At 40.7% G+C, this 17,285-nt stretch overlaps 1 protein-coding gene across 1 annotated transcript in view; it reads left to right on the plus strand.

Annotated features, from left to right (window-relative positions):
* Positions 1–8,054, plus strand: part of cux1b (cut-like homeobox 1b) — a 116,551-nt gene extending 108,497 nt beyond the window's left edge. Inside the window, exons 15-22 of the mRNA XM_015049372.1 lie at positions 3,443–3,646; positions 6,051–6,163; positions 6,251–6,367; positions 6,446–6,529; positions 6,950–7,006; positions 7,111–7,191; positions 7,293–7,357; positions 7,445–8,054. Coding sequence (XP_014904858.1) covers positions 3,443–3,646; positions 6,051–6,163; positions 6,251–6,367; positions 6,446–6,529; positions 6,950–7,006; positions 7,111–7,191; positions 7,293–7,357; positions 7,445–7,493 — 770 coding nt within the window. The 3' untranslated portion in view covers positions 7,494–8,054. The remainder of the gene's footprint in view (positions 1–3,442; positions 3,647–6,050; positions 6,164–6,250; positions 6,368–6,445; positions 6,530–6,949; positions 7,007–7,110; positions 7,192–7,292; positions 7,358–7,444) is intronic.
* The last annotated feature ends 9,231 nt before the right edge of the window (positions 8,055–17,285 follow it).

Genomic DNA, 17,285 nt, shown 5'->3' on the forward strand with positions numbered 1-17,285 from the left:
GCTGACACCCCCTGTTTTCTCCCCTCACCAAAAACCTTTTCCCCCCCCCCCCCCCCCCACACACACACACACACCACTTTTTCCAGACTTGTTCATCCTGGTCAGCCAACAGAGTCTTTGCACTGATGCGTTTGCTGAAATTGGATTTTCTAAAACAGATGCATCTTGGTTATTTAAAATATGATTTGAAGGATTATTTATTCAATTCCAAAAAGTCAAACTCAAATTATTATTTTTTTTCCACATAGTGTGCAATGTTTAAGGTGTTTATTTCTGGGTGTTTTGATTATTGCAGCTTATGAAAACCCACAATTCAGTTTCTCTGAAAACTAGACTATTTGGTTAGATCAGGAGCCAAATAACTCGTTTAGAGACGTAAATCTCACTTGAATTTACATATCTACTTGAGAGAATTTCTTATCATATTTGAAGAACTGGCATTTTATTTATTATTGTTATGATTTAAAGTAAAGATAAACATAATAGGATAGTTTTAAAAAAATCACAGATTCTAACTGAATGACAAAACAGATCTAAAAACATATCAGTGGTACTTTTAGTGTCATTCATTTCTATTGTTGCAGGTAAGTATTTAAAACCTTTCTAAAAAAAAAAAAAAACCTGCTTTTGTTACATTTATTGTAAAACATTACCCAGTTACTTTTAAACTTTTTAGCCATATTTATTAGGAGCATCTCTTTGGACCTGCAGGTTGCAGAAATAAGAACATTTAGCACGAAAATACTTAAGAGTATGTTTGATCAAGACTACTTTGCCTTGAGTTACTGCGTTAATGCGGCGTGGCATGGAGCCCATCGGCCTGTGGTTCTACTGAGTCGCCATGGAAACCCGGGTTGTGTTGACAGCTGCTTTCATATCATTGTCCTTTTGACAATACAGAAACTGAATGCTGGGTTTTCATTGGCTGTTCGCTTTGACCTTTAAAATGAATCCAAACTCGTTTCAAATTTACCGAGACGCACCTGCAGCGACTCTTCCTGCGGACGCCGCGGTGTGAGATCCCGGGGTCCCGCACGATTTTTTTTTTTTTTTTTTTTTTTATTACACTATCCCAACAGCCTCTGCAAAACACGAAGCACTTAAAACCATCGCCTGTTTTCTACAGCCACAGTTTCATCCCAAACTGAGATCATCAGATTCGTGCCTTTATCTGCCAAGCAGGGCACCAAACTAGTGATGTCACACGGACAGTTCCAGCTGATGTCTCACTCCAGATCCAAGTTTCTTTATCACAGACTTCATTTTTGGTACTGAAAGCGTTTTCTCGTAGAGTGCAAACTGTGGTGTGTTCTCCTGACTGAGCCGCAGTCGTGTTTCAGTCCAGGTCCTCATGTTTGGCCTCCCCCCCCCCCCGAACTCCAACAACACCCCCCTCCACTTACTTCACACCCCTCCCCTCAATGCGTTTCATGTGTTGTACATAAACTAGCAGCGAAAAACAAAAGGCCAGAGCATTGAATGAAGGAGGAAGCATGCAGAAACAGCAGCGTACACTGTAAGAACACTGAATTTATTCACGGGGCATTTTTGTAATTTTTTTTCTTTTTTTTCGTCTGTTTTTACGTCAGGTTTTGCTGTGACATTGATAACGGCACTACATGTATTGATAATGACGCGTGCCAATTCAAATGGGTTCTTAGGAGGAATTTTAAAAATAAAAAAAAAATGGAGAGAAGAGAGAGACGGGTGTAAATAAGGTGCCGATTGATTCGCTTTTGTCACAGCGCGCTTCTCGTTTGATAGACAGGAGAGGAGAGAAGGGACGATTCAGGACTTTTCCATGATCCACAGATATTTTTCTACAAATTTAAATCAGATGATTCTATACACTGTTGAATAACATTGTAAAGGTGTAACAGATGCTGTATATCATATCATGTTTTCTGAAGTTGTGAAAGCTTTACTGTATGATCTGTTTTTGAAGTAGTAGTTCCTCGTTAGTTGTGATGGAAGCCCGAACAGCAGCAGCAGCAGCACTGGTCACCATATTCAGGAGAAAAACAATAACAAAAAAAATAAATAAAAAATAGAAAGAAAAAAAAAAGAGAAACCTCAGATGTTTTTTGTAAAACTTTTAGAATATATCTTATGAAGTGGGTTTTTTGTAAGGAAACACTTTCTGAATCAGCGGTGCTGTACTTATAGCACACTCAGTAATACATTTATTACCACATAGCACAGCACAATACTCATCCTTTTAAGCTCCGCCCCCTCTTACTCCCGCCCCCGCCCTTCCCCTCCCGGACCGTGCGTCCACGTGCGTTTTGTTTTCCCTCTCGCGCTCACTTGGTTCATCTTCCGTGTTAAAAACCATCGACTCTCGGTTCCTTCACGCTTCAGTGAAGAACTTGAAACTCCGCGGCGACAAAACATTTCAAAACGTGAAAGACGAAGCAAAAAAAAAAAAAAAAAGATAAAGAAAAGGAAAAAATAACAGCCAAATAGTAACGTAGTTCTCCGCGTCTGTCGGGAGGCGGTCGACAGATTTCCGTGTTGCTACCTAGTGTCGTCGCGTCCGTTCGCTCATAGCAGGAACCACAGTGTAGTCTGACAACCAAATGACCCGGAGGGAGATCTCCACCCCCGCATATCGCCCTCACCCCCTCGTCCTCCCTCTTTTGGAAAGCTTTAAGATGCTCGTCGAGGCTTTAGCAGGTTCAGAGTGTTTCTAGATGATTTTTGTTTTTCTCCAACACCGCCATCAACAACGTGGAAGTAATAATCCTCATAACTTCTCCCACTGCTTATTTTGTGAGTGTGTGTGTGTGTGTGTGTGTGAGCGAGCGAGCGAGCGGAAAGTGTGTGTTGTAGTACAAGAGGCTGCATGACTGTAAAGGGATGTTACAATGTTTTTATTCTATTTTTTTTCTTTTTAAATAAGTGGTTTCTTCAGCACTTCTGTCACTCCTGAGATGCTTTTATTTCTCTGTCCTTCGGGGTGTCCCTCTGTTTGTTTGTTTTCCTCATGTATCATTGTTTCTTTTAGCTTTCTATTTACTAAACGTATCATGTTGTTTGTTCTCAGCACTGTAAAACAGTCCCTTCTACGACATTGAAAAGCAATATCACTGTATGAAACGTTCACAATGTATTTGTTATGATTGACATTTGATTCATCATCATTATTATTCACATGCACCCTAGGTGTGATAATTGAAGTAAATCTCTTTTATACAAATACTAAAAGTGTGCTTTTGTTGTTTGTTTTTGTTTTTGGGTTGTTTTTTTTTAAACGGTTCCCAAACTTATAAGTATTCTCAGAGAAAAAGGTCAGTTGAGGGTTAAAATGAATCGTTAGGGTTTCAGAGGTCTTTTGGACTCCTCCGGCCGTCTCCCTCAGGTGAGTCGCTTCAGATTACGATGCATTCCGCACAGGAAGTGACGAGTCTGTAACCTGTGACTGATCTCGTGTGCTCCACAGGCCGCTACTCCGAGCTGCAGGTGGAGTTTTCTGCCGCCGTGCGCACCAGCGCCGAGCAGAAGGAGCTCATCCTGAAGCTGGAGCACGACCTGAGCACCATCCAGACCATGTCCTCCCTGTCGCGGCCCGACGCCGACGGGTCGGAGGTCAGCAGCATGGGCAGCATCCCGGAACCCATCAAAGAGGCCTCCGCTGCATTCGCAGGTGCGTCCACGACAAACATGTCTTCTCTTCTGCAGACAAATATGATTCAAGTTGATTTCAATATGATCAGATGTAGTTCAGTCCAAATTAGTTATAAACTGTTACAGAGAAGTATTGGACCAGGTGTACCTTTTATCGGAACGAAAAACTAAGCATACACAAAGTCAACAGTAGCAAAGGCTTTGAGGAACAAGTTGGTGATAGCAAGAGTTAAATGGAGCCAACCAGGGAGGATGCAGTCCTCTAAACAGAAGCACCTTCTGGTGAGTACTTTACATTGGAGAGTCAATTCAGATATGCACAATGTTCCTACCTTGCTCATAATCTACAATAGAGAAAGGTGCAGCTAAACTTTGAAGCACTAAGTGGGGCGTACTTTCTCATTGATAGAAAAACCAATCACATCAGTAGCACTGAGCAGGGAGCACTTTCTATTAGGATTACAAAGAGTCCATTTATCGCCTGTGACAGAAACAGATCAGTCAGTAGCTTCTTTCTAGAAAGACGTATAGGAGAGTGAACCCAAGAGGGCTTTGGATGAAAAAGGAAAACGAAGGGAACACTAAGTGGATGGCAGCAATGACTCCGCCATTGGTTTTTTGTTCTGGAAAGAGATGCAGCTAAACATGGAAGAAAAAACAAAGCTTAATCATTAATAGCAATAGCTTCCTCTGTCGCTTCGCTTAGGAAGGAGATGCTGCTAAAAGCAGAACTGGTGAAGAATTGTCAGTGTTGGTGCTAATGGCACTAATAAATGTTGGTAGCTTTCTTCAAGAAAGGGATGCAGTAGAACTGAGCCAGAAGTACTTAAAATAGAGGATTATGTAAACAATGGTATCAATATATTTTTAATTTCCTTCGTCCAAGAAAGAAGCTCAGCTAAACAAAGAAGCACTGAGTCTGGGTTATTCTCTAAAGAAAACACAGTTGATGGCAGCCATGTTTCTGTCAAAGGACTCAGTCAGGAAACAAGTGGACATTAAAAGAAAGACACTTCTTACCTCATAAAACAAAAACCCCGTCCTTCCCTCAAGTACAACGTCTTTCTTTTAGATTTGTAGAGTTGAATGGAAAGCATTATGTGCTGTAAGATGCTTTATTTCTGAAATCTCTCTATACCACACAACATATATATAGATATATTACTAACTATGCAGTAGATTGAAGGAAACGATTGAAGAGCAGAGCAGGAGTTCTTTCTGCCTAATCTGAGCTGCAGAGGCTGAGGGATTAGAAAGAGGACAGCGTGCTGCTTACACAATCAAGCCTTTAAAAACAGAAAGGCAAGTGTTCTTTGATTCGGCTCAGGGTTATCGATGGGAAGCAAAGTTTCTGTGACAGCTTGATGGCAATCCAAAAGCACGCTGCCAAAATCCCTGAGCAGCTTTTTACAACGGAAACCTTGCTGAAGGCTGCCTGACCTGAATCTCACCTTTTATTAAGTCAAACTTTACAATAATAATGAAAACAAATAAAAATCATCCAAATTCTAACTTTGCCACGGCTGACTTTGTTCTGCTCAGTTTAGATTATTCTGTCCTTTTAAATTCAGATTAAAAGAAAAACATGTGTTATTAATCTGTGGCAGAATATATTTACAATAAAGACGGATTGTTTAATAAAAATGGATAACAAGAAGCTCCACTGCTGGTTGGTAGTAAGAACAGGGAAGCAAAAAGATCAAGTTTTGTTTGGTTTTACTCGATTTAAGATTTAAAAAAAAATGACCCCTAAGATAAAATATTAGTTTCTGCAGAATTTGTACAAATGTTATGTAATTTTGAAAGATTTTTATCGTATCACAGACTACATCTGGTGTAGGGTCAAAGTGTGTGTTTTCTGTCTTCTGATGAGACAAATGAAAGAAATCGGCTTTACACCGGGTGTCCGCACATCCTTAAAAAGTCTTAAATTCACACATCTAAAATTGAGGCCTTGAATTCGTTTAAAAAAAATGTAAGTTGGTCTTAAATACCTTAATCGCAGGCCTTAAACCTTGTTGTGGCAGCAGTATTTTATGTAGTTTTTTTAATACTCCCAGTACTTTTCTGTCACACGCAAACATGTTTATTACGTTCTGTGACCCGAGGCGATTGAGGCTACCGCTAACACGCTGCTAATGAACCCTTACTAGCTAGCTGGTATTTTTGCCTCTATCATGGGAATGAAGCTGGGTTCAGTTCTTGCTGTACTTGATTGTAAGGCAGCAGGTTTTCCCAAAATATTTAGTTTTGCTTTAGGTCTTAAATGTCATTCAATGTTGCATTTAAACGATCTTCAAAACTCTTTAAATTTGATTAGCCGAAACCTGCAGATTCCTGGTTTGCAACTCCACCTGTATGTAAACAACCAAAGTCCATAACAGTTTGGTGTTGAGTCGATGTGTGCGGCCCGTCACCTCCAGGTTCAGGCGCGACCCCCCAGACCGAGCTTCCCCAGGGCCAGATGGACTCTCTGCTGTCCATCATCTCCAGCCAGAGGGAGCGTTTCCGCTCCCGGAATCAGGAGCTGGAAGCCGTGAGTCGCTCACACAAGACCGTAAACGCATCCCCGTTTATGTTTCCACCGGTTCTTCCTCACGCATTCCCCTCTCGACCCCTGCAGGAGAGCCGCTCCGTGCAGCAGACCATGCAGGCCCTGCAGGGCGAGCTGGACAGCCTGAGGGCCGACAACATCAAGCTCTACGAGAAAATCAAGTTCCTGCAGAGCTACCCGGGCAGAGTGGGTCTTCCTCGCTCTTTTGGAGGTCGATCCCGGGAGATTGCATGAAGGGAAGCTAAAATCTGTTCATGTTTTCAGGCCGGAGGCAGTGACGACACTGTGATGCGCTACTCCTCCCAGTACGAGGAGAGACTGGATCCATTTGCTTCCTTCAGCAAGAGAGTATGAGACACGCAGCGCACTGTTCTCAGGACAAGCAGTCCTGAACACTCTGTAGAGTCCAAGTAGTTGTTTTTCCCCTTATTGAAGGCTCATATTTTCCCTGAAGTTTCTGATTCAGTGTTTCATTTGTTCCAGTGCATCTTTAATTTGCAGAAATCCAACCAACCTTTAGTGGTTTAAAGGTAGATAAACGGAAGAGCTCAGATGTGTGAGCTGAAGGGAAGGACGAGTTGAAAACGACAAGGAAGAGAAACAATCATCAGTAGTGGCAGCATACACCTAGTGTTTAAAATGCATTTTATCATTATAAAGTTAAAATTCACCTTTGAAAGAGTTTCAGTTTATAATATAAATAACCCTGGATGTGGGTCAAGCTGGATATTTGTCTGTTTCTGTGACGCTGATGTGTGTTGTGTTCAGGAGCGTCAGCGTCGATACCTGAGCCTCAGCCCTTGGGACAAAGCAACTCTCAGTCTGGTGCGTCTAAGAGAAACTCTCTCCATCTCTCTCTCTCTCTTTCTCTCTGTTTCTGTCTCTGTGTTTGATCCAACTCAGACCCACTCCCTGCTCTCTGTTCCCAGGGCCGTGTGATCCTCTCCAACAAGATGGCCAGAACCATCGCCTTCTTCTACACCCTGTTCCTGCACCTCTTGGTCTTCCTGGTAGGGAACGGTTAAACCACTGTGAAGGACTATATATATATATATATATATATATATATATATATATATAAAACTTGAATTATTTAATTTTTTTCCCCCAGGTGTTGTACAAGACCGCTTGGAGCGAGAGCATCGGCAGAGACTGCACGGCTTTCTGTGCTAAAAAGTCAGCGTTTGTTCCGTTCTTGGCTTTGAAGGCTCAAACATCCTGCAAACTAAAAATAAAAAATGTTTTTCTCCATTTTTCTCCCAGGTATGCTGACCACCTCCACCGCTTCCATGAGAACGACCAGAACCTTTAGGCTGTCCTGCTTTAGAGCAGCGCTCCTCGATTCTCCTCCTCTCTGGTTGCAGTAGCTGTTCTGTCCACTAGAGGGCGTTTTAAGGCTGTGGACAGTTTTCATTTCCCGTTTCCTTCTCTCTAATAAACTGCAAACGCTTTACTGGTCTAGATTTATGACTTGCTGGTTTTGGATCACTTATATACTGAAAATGGTGTTTACATCGTGTTCTGGTTTAATGAAGGTTAATGTAGTTAAAGGGACCAGGGTTGTCTTTTTTTTTTTTTTTTGATGGTTTCTATGGTGACAGGTTAGCAGTAGAAATAAGATCTGATCACGTGGTGGTATGAATACAGTTTTTTTCTTGATTTTGTGGCGTTTAGAAGTGAATTGGATGCAGTTTTATTGATTTTTCTTTGGTGCAGAGATCCTCTGGTTACTGTGGCTTCCTGACTGATGTCACTGCAATGATTTCAGTTACTGAGTCTGTCATCCTTAAGGACATTACTGTGCATGTTTTCCTGCTTACTCCTCCCTTCCCATCCTTGCAGCTGTATTCTAAATAAAGACCATGCAGCAGTTTGCTGTGGACTGTTGTCGTTTTTTCCCCGAGCTGCAGTCGCTTTATTTCCCTTCAGCTTTTATTTACGTCTGTAAATGATTTTTTTCTCTCTTTTTAAAGTGCTGGGTTTCACGGGTCAGGAGTTGAACCTGGAGCCGAAGCATCATGGCGCACCGGCTCTCTTTCTCCCACATCTGAATTATTAATCGCATTTATATGTCAGGTTTGTGATTTAAACACGATAACGTGACCGATGCAGCATATTGTCGACGTGTGCGTAGCAAAGTAAGGTGAGAAGACAAAAACCGTTGCAGGTGGACAAGAAATAAACATTTCATTCTATTTTTTATAAATATGAATATAGTTCATGTAGCAACGAAAAGAAATCGTTGCTACGTGAACGATTTGAAATAGTATTTCAACTCGAAAGACTATTTCAAATACACCAAGAGATGCATAATATAAGAAATACTGGGAAAATATTCTAATTTCCATATTTTATCCATTGGTCTCATCGATCTGTTCATCTTCCATCCTTGTAGTTGATGGATTTTGCCGTTTCTACACTTAAAGCTTTTCCAAAGGCTTTATTTTCATAACATTGCTTTTATTTGGATTTTATTTAGAGGCATATACAAGTAAAAGGAACAAATGGTAAACACATGAAACACAATTTTTTGCAGAATTTCATTCGTATTTTGTTTGGTTTATTGAATAACGTACATTGAAGTGTAGTTGTAATGTCAAAAATGTCAACATAAGCGTTTATGTTTCACATAAAGAATACAATCTTGTATGGAGGCATTGAAGTGGAAAAGCAGGTTTAAGTTGACAGACTTTAGCTGAAGTTAAAGAGCAACAAAAATCTATTTATTTTTGTAATATATGGAGGATTAAAATTAAAATTATGCTCACAACCAAAGCAACAGATACACACACAGGAGGACAAACAAACTTTGTCCTCCTTTTTGTTGTTTTAACTGAGAGGAAGCAAGAGTACCCAGAGAGAAGTGTTGCTTTTTTTCATATTCTAGCATAATTTGAGCTTCTCTTGTTGACCTTATGACCTCAAAGCAACCAACTAATAACTGCACTGAAAGTAAAAAAAAAAAAAAAAAACACCTCACAATGTGCTGATTGGAGATTTGAACGTCGGCAGGCCCACTTAAGGCTCCCCTCCCTCCCGTCTGCATTATTCATGAGACGCCTCCTCTTCAGGAGCGCCTCAGCGTGCGGCCATTAGAGCCTGGCTCTCCTCCTCTTCCTCCTCCTCCACTTTTCGCTGCGTCTCGTCCTCGTTTTGCTTATCAATCAGAGCAGACGGCGAGCTATCTCAGCACAATTACGGCCTCATCCTGCCCTCCGCATTGCCGTTCACCTTTAACCCCACACACCTAATACAACCCCCATCATCCTCCTCGGCTCCAGCACTTACTCCGTTTCCCTTATCTCAGCTGCTCCAGCCTCCATCAGGAATAACAAAAGGTCTTGAGTGAAGCCTAATGGCCCTGATGTTATTTTTACTGCAGACGACGGCTCTCTTTATTCAGCCTGATCTGACGGGAGAGCTAACTTCATGTCGCGTTTCCCCCCGTGAGGAAGTAATCTGCTTTGGTGGTGACAAAAAGAAAAAATATATAATAGATCGAGATATTCTTGTTTGTTTTCATTTCCAGCAGGAGTTCAGCAGAGGGCAGTAAAGCTGTGTTTTATTGTCAACGTGACTTATTCATCTGTCATGGCTTTTAGTTCCGTTTCTGTGAAGTGGCCATGTTAGGAGTTTTTGCAGGGAAATCTGAAGGATGGTCCCTGTACGCGTCTTAAAGTTTTCTGCATAATGACTACAAACTGTTTATTTTATTGGGGTGTAACAGGGATATACTCACACAAAAGTAGTGCATAAAATTAAAGTGAGAAATTAAATGCGTAGTTTAACAAGAGTGTTCACGAATAAAAATGTGAAAGTATAAATTTGCATTCACCCACCCTTGAGTTGACACCCATAAAACATGGTCTCCACACATCCTTGAATTCATGTATCCAAAATTAAGACATGAAAATGTCTTAAATTAATTGGCGGGGGGGGGAAAGCAATAAGTTAATCTTAAACGCATCAATCCCTGGTTTTACATTTTGTTGTGGCAGGACTATTTAATCTCATTTATTCCATGTAGTTTATTTTTTTTCTTGCAGGATCTTACCGTTACGTGGGCAGACATCTCCACTGCGTTCTGTGACTCAAGGCGGTCGTGGCTACCATTAACTAGCTGCTAATATACTCATGCTAGCTAAAGCAAGGGTAGAGTTAGCTAGATTTATTTGCAGTTGGCTGAACACACTCGTCTTCGCCAACATATACAAGTTCTTTGCGATTTTCTTTGGTGCATTTCTGTCACAATGCGGGTCTTAAATTTCATTCATAGTGGTCTTAAAAAGGTCTTAAATTTGAGTTGGTGAAACCTGCAGAGACCATGTAAGTGAAACGCTATCCTCCTACCTCAGAACTGCTCAGAGAGGATTCAGGCAACATGGAGGAGGGATCGAGGAGTTCCTGTGATTCCCAACCCACAGGGAACCTCACCATCCCTCACCATCCACTTATATCTTCAATTTACTCAAGTAAATTAAAGATTTAAGGTGAGTGGTCATAATGTTGTGGCTGATCCGTGTCACCAAACCTGGCTGCAGCCCAGGGGCCCACATCCTGGTGAGCCCGGCCCTGTGTGTGTGTGTGTGTGTGGTCCGTGCTGCTGTGAGGGCCTGAATTCCTCCATACTGCGTCCTGAATGAATGCAGAACTTCAGCAGAGCCTCCGGGGGGAGATGAATTATGTAACAGTTCCTCTCTGCTTGTGTTTTTATTTTTATTTTTTCTTCCTCCAGGTAAGCTCTCTGCTCGCTCTTCCATTCAGAGGCTCCGTCTTCATTCATTCCTCTGCGGCTGTGAAAATCTCATTCAGGACTTTCATTGAAGCGACGCACCATTCAGCACCATTTCTCTCCTTTTGTGTCGTTAAGTAGCTCAAACCAGAAACTGCTGGGGATACAAACACTGTGTGTGTGTGTGTGTGTGTGTGTTTCTATTTTGTTTTATTTCAGAATGAAATCCCTTCATATTTCAGCTCCTCATAACACTCGTCCTCTGAAATCCTCGCGCTCGTTTTCTGTTTGCATTAAAGTTGGTTTTTTTTGCCCCCTCCTCCTCTGCGTCGCCCCCTCACCCCGTCGCCACGGCGTTGCGATGGCAACAGGCCTCCTCTGTCAGGTGACTCCATGCCAAATGCTCCCCTTGCTCTCTGATTCAGTTGGACACGTGATCAGAACCGAAGCCTGTCCGGACGCCGGATATACGGAGCCCAGTCCAAAACTCTCCCCTTGACCCGCCGCTCACCCCACAGTCAGAGAGAGACTGACTGCTGGGAGAGCGTCATGGATTTTATCATCGTTTCTTTATTGCCACAAAAAAAAAAAATCTAAATTTAGATTAATTCAAAATCAACCCTCACACACCAAACTGCTTTGAAAAAATATAGTGATTTTATTCTCTATATAAGGAATCTGAACTTGATATATGAAGCACAGCATACAGATATGTTTTGAGGAAAAGGATGTTGCCAAAGTGTGAAATCTGTAAAACTGAAACGTTTTGATTTTATTTCAGCATTCAGTCTTTATGAGGATCTTGACTTGTTTATGTTGTCTCTTCCTATCTTCATGGTTCCCCTGGGCTTTTTCCATTCTTTCTCTGAGCACCTCTTATTTTGGGGTGAATCTGATTGACAGCGCTACGACCCTCCCCCTGACTATGATTGGTTGTTTCTGAACGGGAGCCGCCCATTTCAGCAGAGGGCGGAAGCACAATCTGTTTATAAAAATTGCATACAATAATAATTAAAAAAACGTAATTTCAGAAAAACATCAAAATTGACCATCAACACCTGCTGTGTGAATATAGCAAGATTTATTTTAACGTTCTACATGTGACCTTTCTGTACCTTCTCTTTTTTTATTATTATTATAGTGACGTACATTTATCTGCATGATTCCAGTTGTTGGCACAACAAAGTTATTTTTATTCTATTCTAGTCCGGAGCTATCATCCTGCAACCTTTACTTGCATCCTTTAGATGATTAAATTAATTACAGATTTGCAAACATGCTGAATTTTACTTACTTAACCCATCAGGACAACAGAAACTAAAAGTATATTAATGAGAATACTAAAAGATGGAATGGACTCTTTCTCTGTGTTGTTTGTGCCATCCCCCGGACCATGCCGCCCTGGGTGGTGAGCCATTTTGCCCACGTGAAAAAAACCCCGCAGCTGATGAAACTTCTGAAGTTACCTGATTTAAGTGACAGGTAATATTGTGCAGGTCCAGCTTTGTGGTGCTGCGGTGGTGAAATGCATTTCAGGTGGAAATCTTACTGTTATTTAAAATGAATCACATTTATAAAATAATTTAAAAAAGAAACCAATTAACTCAGTTCACTAGACGTTCCTGTCTCTGTGTTGTCAGACCTGCAGCACATTTTTAATCTTAGCAGCACATGAGCACGTCCTGACGTCGATTCTTTCCTGTTGTTCGCTCATGTTGTTTACCGTGTCATTGACGCTGTTATTTCCGGTGCTATGTTTGGGCCGAACCCCCCCGGCTTGGATGGGATGACATCATTACACACATCGCCTCCTGAAAGCTCTGTCGGAGGACACACACACACACACACACACACACACACACACACACACACACACACACACATACATATCACGGTGTTCCTGCAGCAGGTCGTCTGAGGATCCCGGTCTGTTCTAATTTGGCGCCTCGTTAAACGCAGGTGAATTTGCGGCCCCAGTACACTTACAGATTATTATTATTATTATGGGATGTTTTGTTGGCTCAGATTGAATCGCAAAGGTTTTCTAACCTTTATCAGGTCACAACCATGAATTACGACAGGATTTATGGCATTTAATGTGACCGGCAAAAACACAGCAGCACGACTAAGAAATGGAAGGAAAACAATTTATGAATTTAAAATAATAACAATGATAATAATCTGGAAAGTGTGGCATGCATTTTTAACTTAATACCCAGAGCTTCTGGAAGTCGACACATTTAAAAAACAAAAACAAAACAAGCACGTTCAGATGAACTGCTTGGTGTTTATCTGAACTTTCTCCAACAGGGACAGGAAAGCTGCTCGAAGTTGATGGGAGAACTGATGAAGCTCATCAGGACCGTCCTGAGAGAAAACTTATTAGAGGCTGAAAAAAGTTTAAGGTTATGGTGGAAAATTACTTTTAACAAGAACCAGTACAGTCAGGGCTACAATGATACGGTTAGAGTAGCCTAGTCAAAGTCCAGATCTAATATTGTTGAGAATCTGTCCCATATGACTTGGAAAATGGTCTTTTTGCTACTGCATAAAAATCCCAATAAAATATTGTGAAATGAGTGCCTGTAAGGTAACAAACTGGGCATTTATCATATTGTTTATAATTTATCATGATGAGCTTCTACAATAAGAATTTTAATTTAATATTGTCACAACAAATTTCAGTTAATTGTGTTCATCCCTCTGCCCCCAAAACTGTCAATATATTTTAGGTTGTTAGTTTTACTATTTTTTTCCACCTTTTCTTTGAGAGTATCAATAAATTTGAAAATATGAATAAATTGGGTTACTGTGTGCAGCTTAGCGTTATAAAGCACACTTATTTCTGTGTCTGGTGTCCTGAAGATGGATGTTTTCCAAGAAAAGTGTTTGTGTTTGTCTATTAATGCTGTGCTATGTAGCACAGCCATACAGAAGCAATAAATACTCCTTATCGCTTTTATCGATATCACAAATGTACCGCAAAAATATCGTGATAAAACCCCGATATTGCCCAACAGGTAAGAACCCAAAAGATTAGCCACAGAGCTTTACTTGACAGAAACTAGCTAGCCCGGACGGGGGCGTGTTGACGTGTAGATTCTGGTCTGGAGACGGTAAAGAAGGAGCAGATTCTGCTTATTAAAATCCCGCTAACACGCTGGTCATCAAAAAGCCCCAAGAGGCCAGTTTCTCTCTCAACCACTTTAGAAGCTTTTACAGGAAATCGGCTTCATTTCTCGCCACCCCGTCTGCAGTCGGAGTCTGAACGACTCTCAGGAGGTCATGCTGTTCCAGCAGAGCGGCACATTAAGCGCAAAAAGATGAAGCCGAGACATCTTGTTTCAGCGGAGCGAAAATTAAGAGGAATAGATGTTAAGATGATCTGAACAGAGTGTGGATGAGATGATGCAGCAGCGGCAGCAGGGAGGGACCTGAGGAGGAGCGGCCGTCGATCCGTCCTTCCGGCAGGAAGTGTTTGCGGATCAATAAGAGGAGAGGATCTACGGAGGGAGACGGCACCGTCTCTCCATCCACAACTGGATATTCCTCTTTCCAGTGTTTAAATTAGCAACAGTGGCATAATTCAGATTACCTTCCAAACACATCCTGTTGATTTCCATCGGTAAATGAATGTGAAATCCTGTTGATCCTATTTGTGATCTTTGTGGCTCTTGATTTAAATGAGGATTTACTTTCTGGGACTTTGTTTCCTCCAGCATCAAAGACACTTTAAAAAAAAAAAATCTGAGTTGGAGAGTAACAGTAACTTACTTTTAACTAGTGTGGATTATTTATTTGTTCTCCATGCTGAGTTCTTGATGTGCGAGGTTGAAGAAGAGTCAGCGAGTTGAATTCATGAATTCCGTTTATTAATACCAAAATACAGCTGCTCCATTTCTCATGCTACCTTTAGGAGTTAGCAGGACAAAATGGCAACACAAGTTTTCCATTCCCTTTGTTGGCGTCTGTGTAAGCTACGGCCTAAAGAGGGCGCTACCTAACATGTAATTTCCTTTAGCATTAGCTTAGCAACTAGCTAAAAGAGGTAGACGGAAAAGCACATAATTATTTATTCTCAACACTAGTAACTTTTTGTGTAAAAACAATGTTTGAAGTTATTGAAGTTTCCGGGATTTAATTAATAAATTGCATTAGGCTGTGAAAACAACTTACCTACAAGTCATAATGTATTAAAATATATATTTTTTTTTTGTGGAAAGAATTGACACAGCGGTTTCTACAAAATATGGCTTCCTAAGAGTTATCTGACAAGCTAAATAAATTTTATTTATCTTCTCTTTTTTTAAGAGAATCACATCATTTGAAGGGATTTACTTATTGTGTTGCTACCTGACCCAGTTTTCTTTTGAAGTGCACCACAGCATTAAGCTCAATCAGATATTAAGGGTTTTCTATGCAGGTTCTAAGAATGTTTGGCATTTAAGCTGTAGTATTTATGAATGATGTATCAATATTTCAGCAGACTGTCATCCAATCGATCGACCTGTACGCACAATGTCCTCACTTCCACAGATTTGTTTCTGCTTTGCTAGCAAAAAAGCAAACAAAAAAAAAACCTCAGCGCAGACTGAGTGCATAAATCCTAGACTCTGTGCTTTCGTTTATCTGTTTGCTGCCAGTAAATGATTTGCTCATCGCAAGCTTAAAGGCTGCCGAGTGGAGAGTTTGGAAAACAAGATTAATTTGTGGCTTGATTAAGGCGAAAGGCCTAACCGGTGACCTGCTGAAGCAGCTGATCATCCCCGCTCCATCACCAGGTGATTATTTTCGCCCTCCGTTCAACAGATCTGATCCTCTCAGGAAGGATTACGCCGAGGCTAAGCTCGCTGTGCCACTTACTGAGAGGAAAGCGGCAGCGAGGCACACGAGAAGTCACGGTTTCTGCCAAACAACCTGCATATGGAGGGAAGACGAACGGCGTCGAGCTGTTTGGTTTTTTTCCTGAAAAGCATCTCAAAACGAGGATGTCCTGCTACATATCAGCTCTTTGAACTTCAAATAGCATAAGTTTTATTCTTTTAATTATTTAGAAAGTTATTCAACTGTTGTTGCACAGCAGATGTTACCTTGTTTTGCAGAAGATATCAACCAACACGCTCTTTTACCTAGAAAGGGGGGGGGGGCGAGATTTATTGTTTGAAATGATCTCACAACATCTCATAAAGTCAAAATATCGTTTCGGGTCATTATGGTATCGGCTAGTTGTCAAAGTACTTTAAATCCTTTTCCAGACAAGTACCGATACGGTTCTCTGACAATAACTCTGTCAGTAGCACACCAAGCTAAATGCTTTAGCTTTAAATAGAGCAAACCTCTTTGAAAATGTGTCAACCTGACGTGACAAACCTGTTTTTATCAAAGTCCTCTCTTCAATTTTTGATGTTTGTTTTCGTTACTTTAATTGTTCAGTATTGCTAAACGTATATTATACATGTTGTTGTTATTCTCAGCTGTTAGGCAGTCGAAAGATGTATTCATTTTATTATTTTGAAATGTTCAGCGTGTACCATCGTAGAAATCTGACTTTTGGTACTTTAAAAAGGTTGAAATTGCTCATCAATGTTTACTTTCCCGCTGGAGTAACAATAAATACATAAATAAAAAATAATGACATTTCTGAGATTTCTGCAAGTTTGTTTTGTTTTGGCTTACAACCCAACAGTGGAAACATGATGGGAAATACGACGGACCGAGTCGAGGCACAAAAGGCTTTGAAACTTTTTTTTGGTCTGGTTGAGGTCGGTATCGTTTATCAAAGTCATTTCGGTGAAATTGAAACTAAAGAGAAGTTTAACAGGAACTTTGTCGATGACTCTGCCAATTTCCACTTAATCTGCAAGAATCCAAATGGAAAAAAAAAAAAAAAAAACCCTCTTCTGGTTATTTCACAAACTGTTTGATTCCAGGAATTTTACTTCTTTTAACTTTGCAGATTTTATGACAAGATAGACAAAATATCAAGAGCAAAACTCCTTACGGCACAAGTTTCCTGCTTCTCTAGTCTGAAGGAAAATGTTTATCTCGTAATTATCATGGGGAAGTTACGCATTTCATCTCTCATATTAAACGATATTTTGGATGAAACCCTATAATCAGGTTTGCTGTGATGAAAAGCTTCTTTGAGCCTAAACATTTAAAGGGAAAGTTTACGGTTTTGTCATGAACTGTTTTTCTAAGAAGCTGTGAGCAGTCGGTGGAAAATATGACGAAAGAAAAACATTAACTAGTCTTGACCTCTTCGTATTAAGTTAAATATCTTTATTATGAACACAGCTGCTTGGAACTAGAGTGACATAGCTGCAGACATGTTGGGTTAAACATAACAATGCTAAATATAAAGCTGCTGTT

This window comes from Poecilia latipinna, unplaced genomic scaffold, assembly GCF_001443285.1.
Source record: "Poecilia latipinna isolate Pla-1442-1.1 unplaced genomic scaffold, P_latipinna-1.0 Scaffold943, whole genome shotgun sequence".
Taxonomy (NCBI): domain Eukaryota; kingdom Metazoa; phylum Chordata; class Actinopteri; order Cyprinodontiformes; family Poeciliidae; genus Poecilia; species Poecilia latipinna.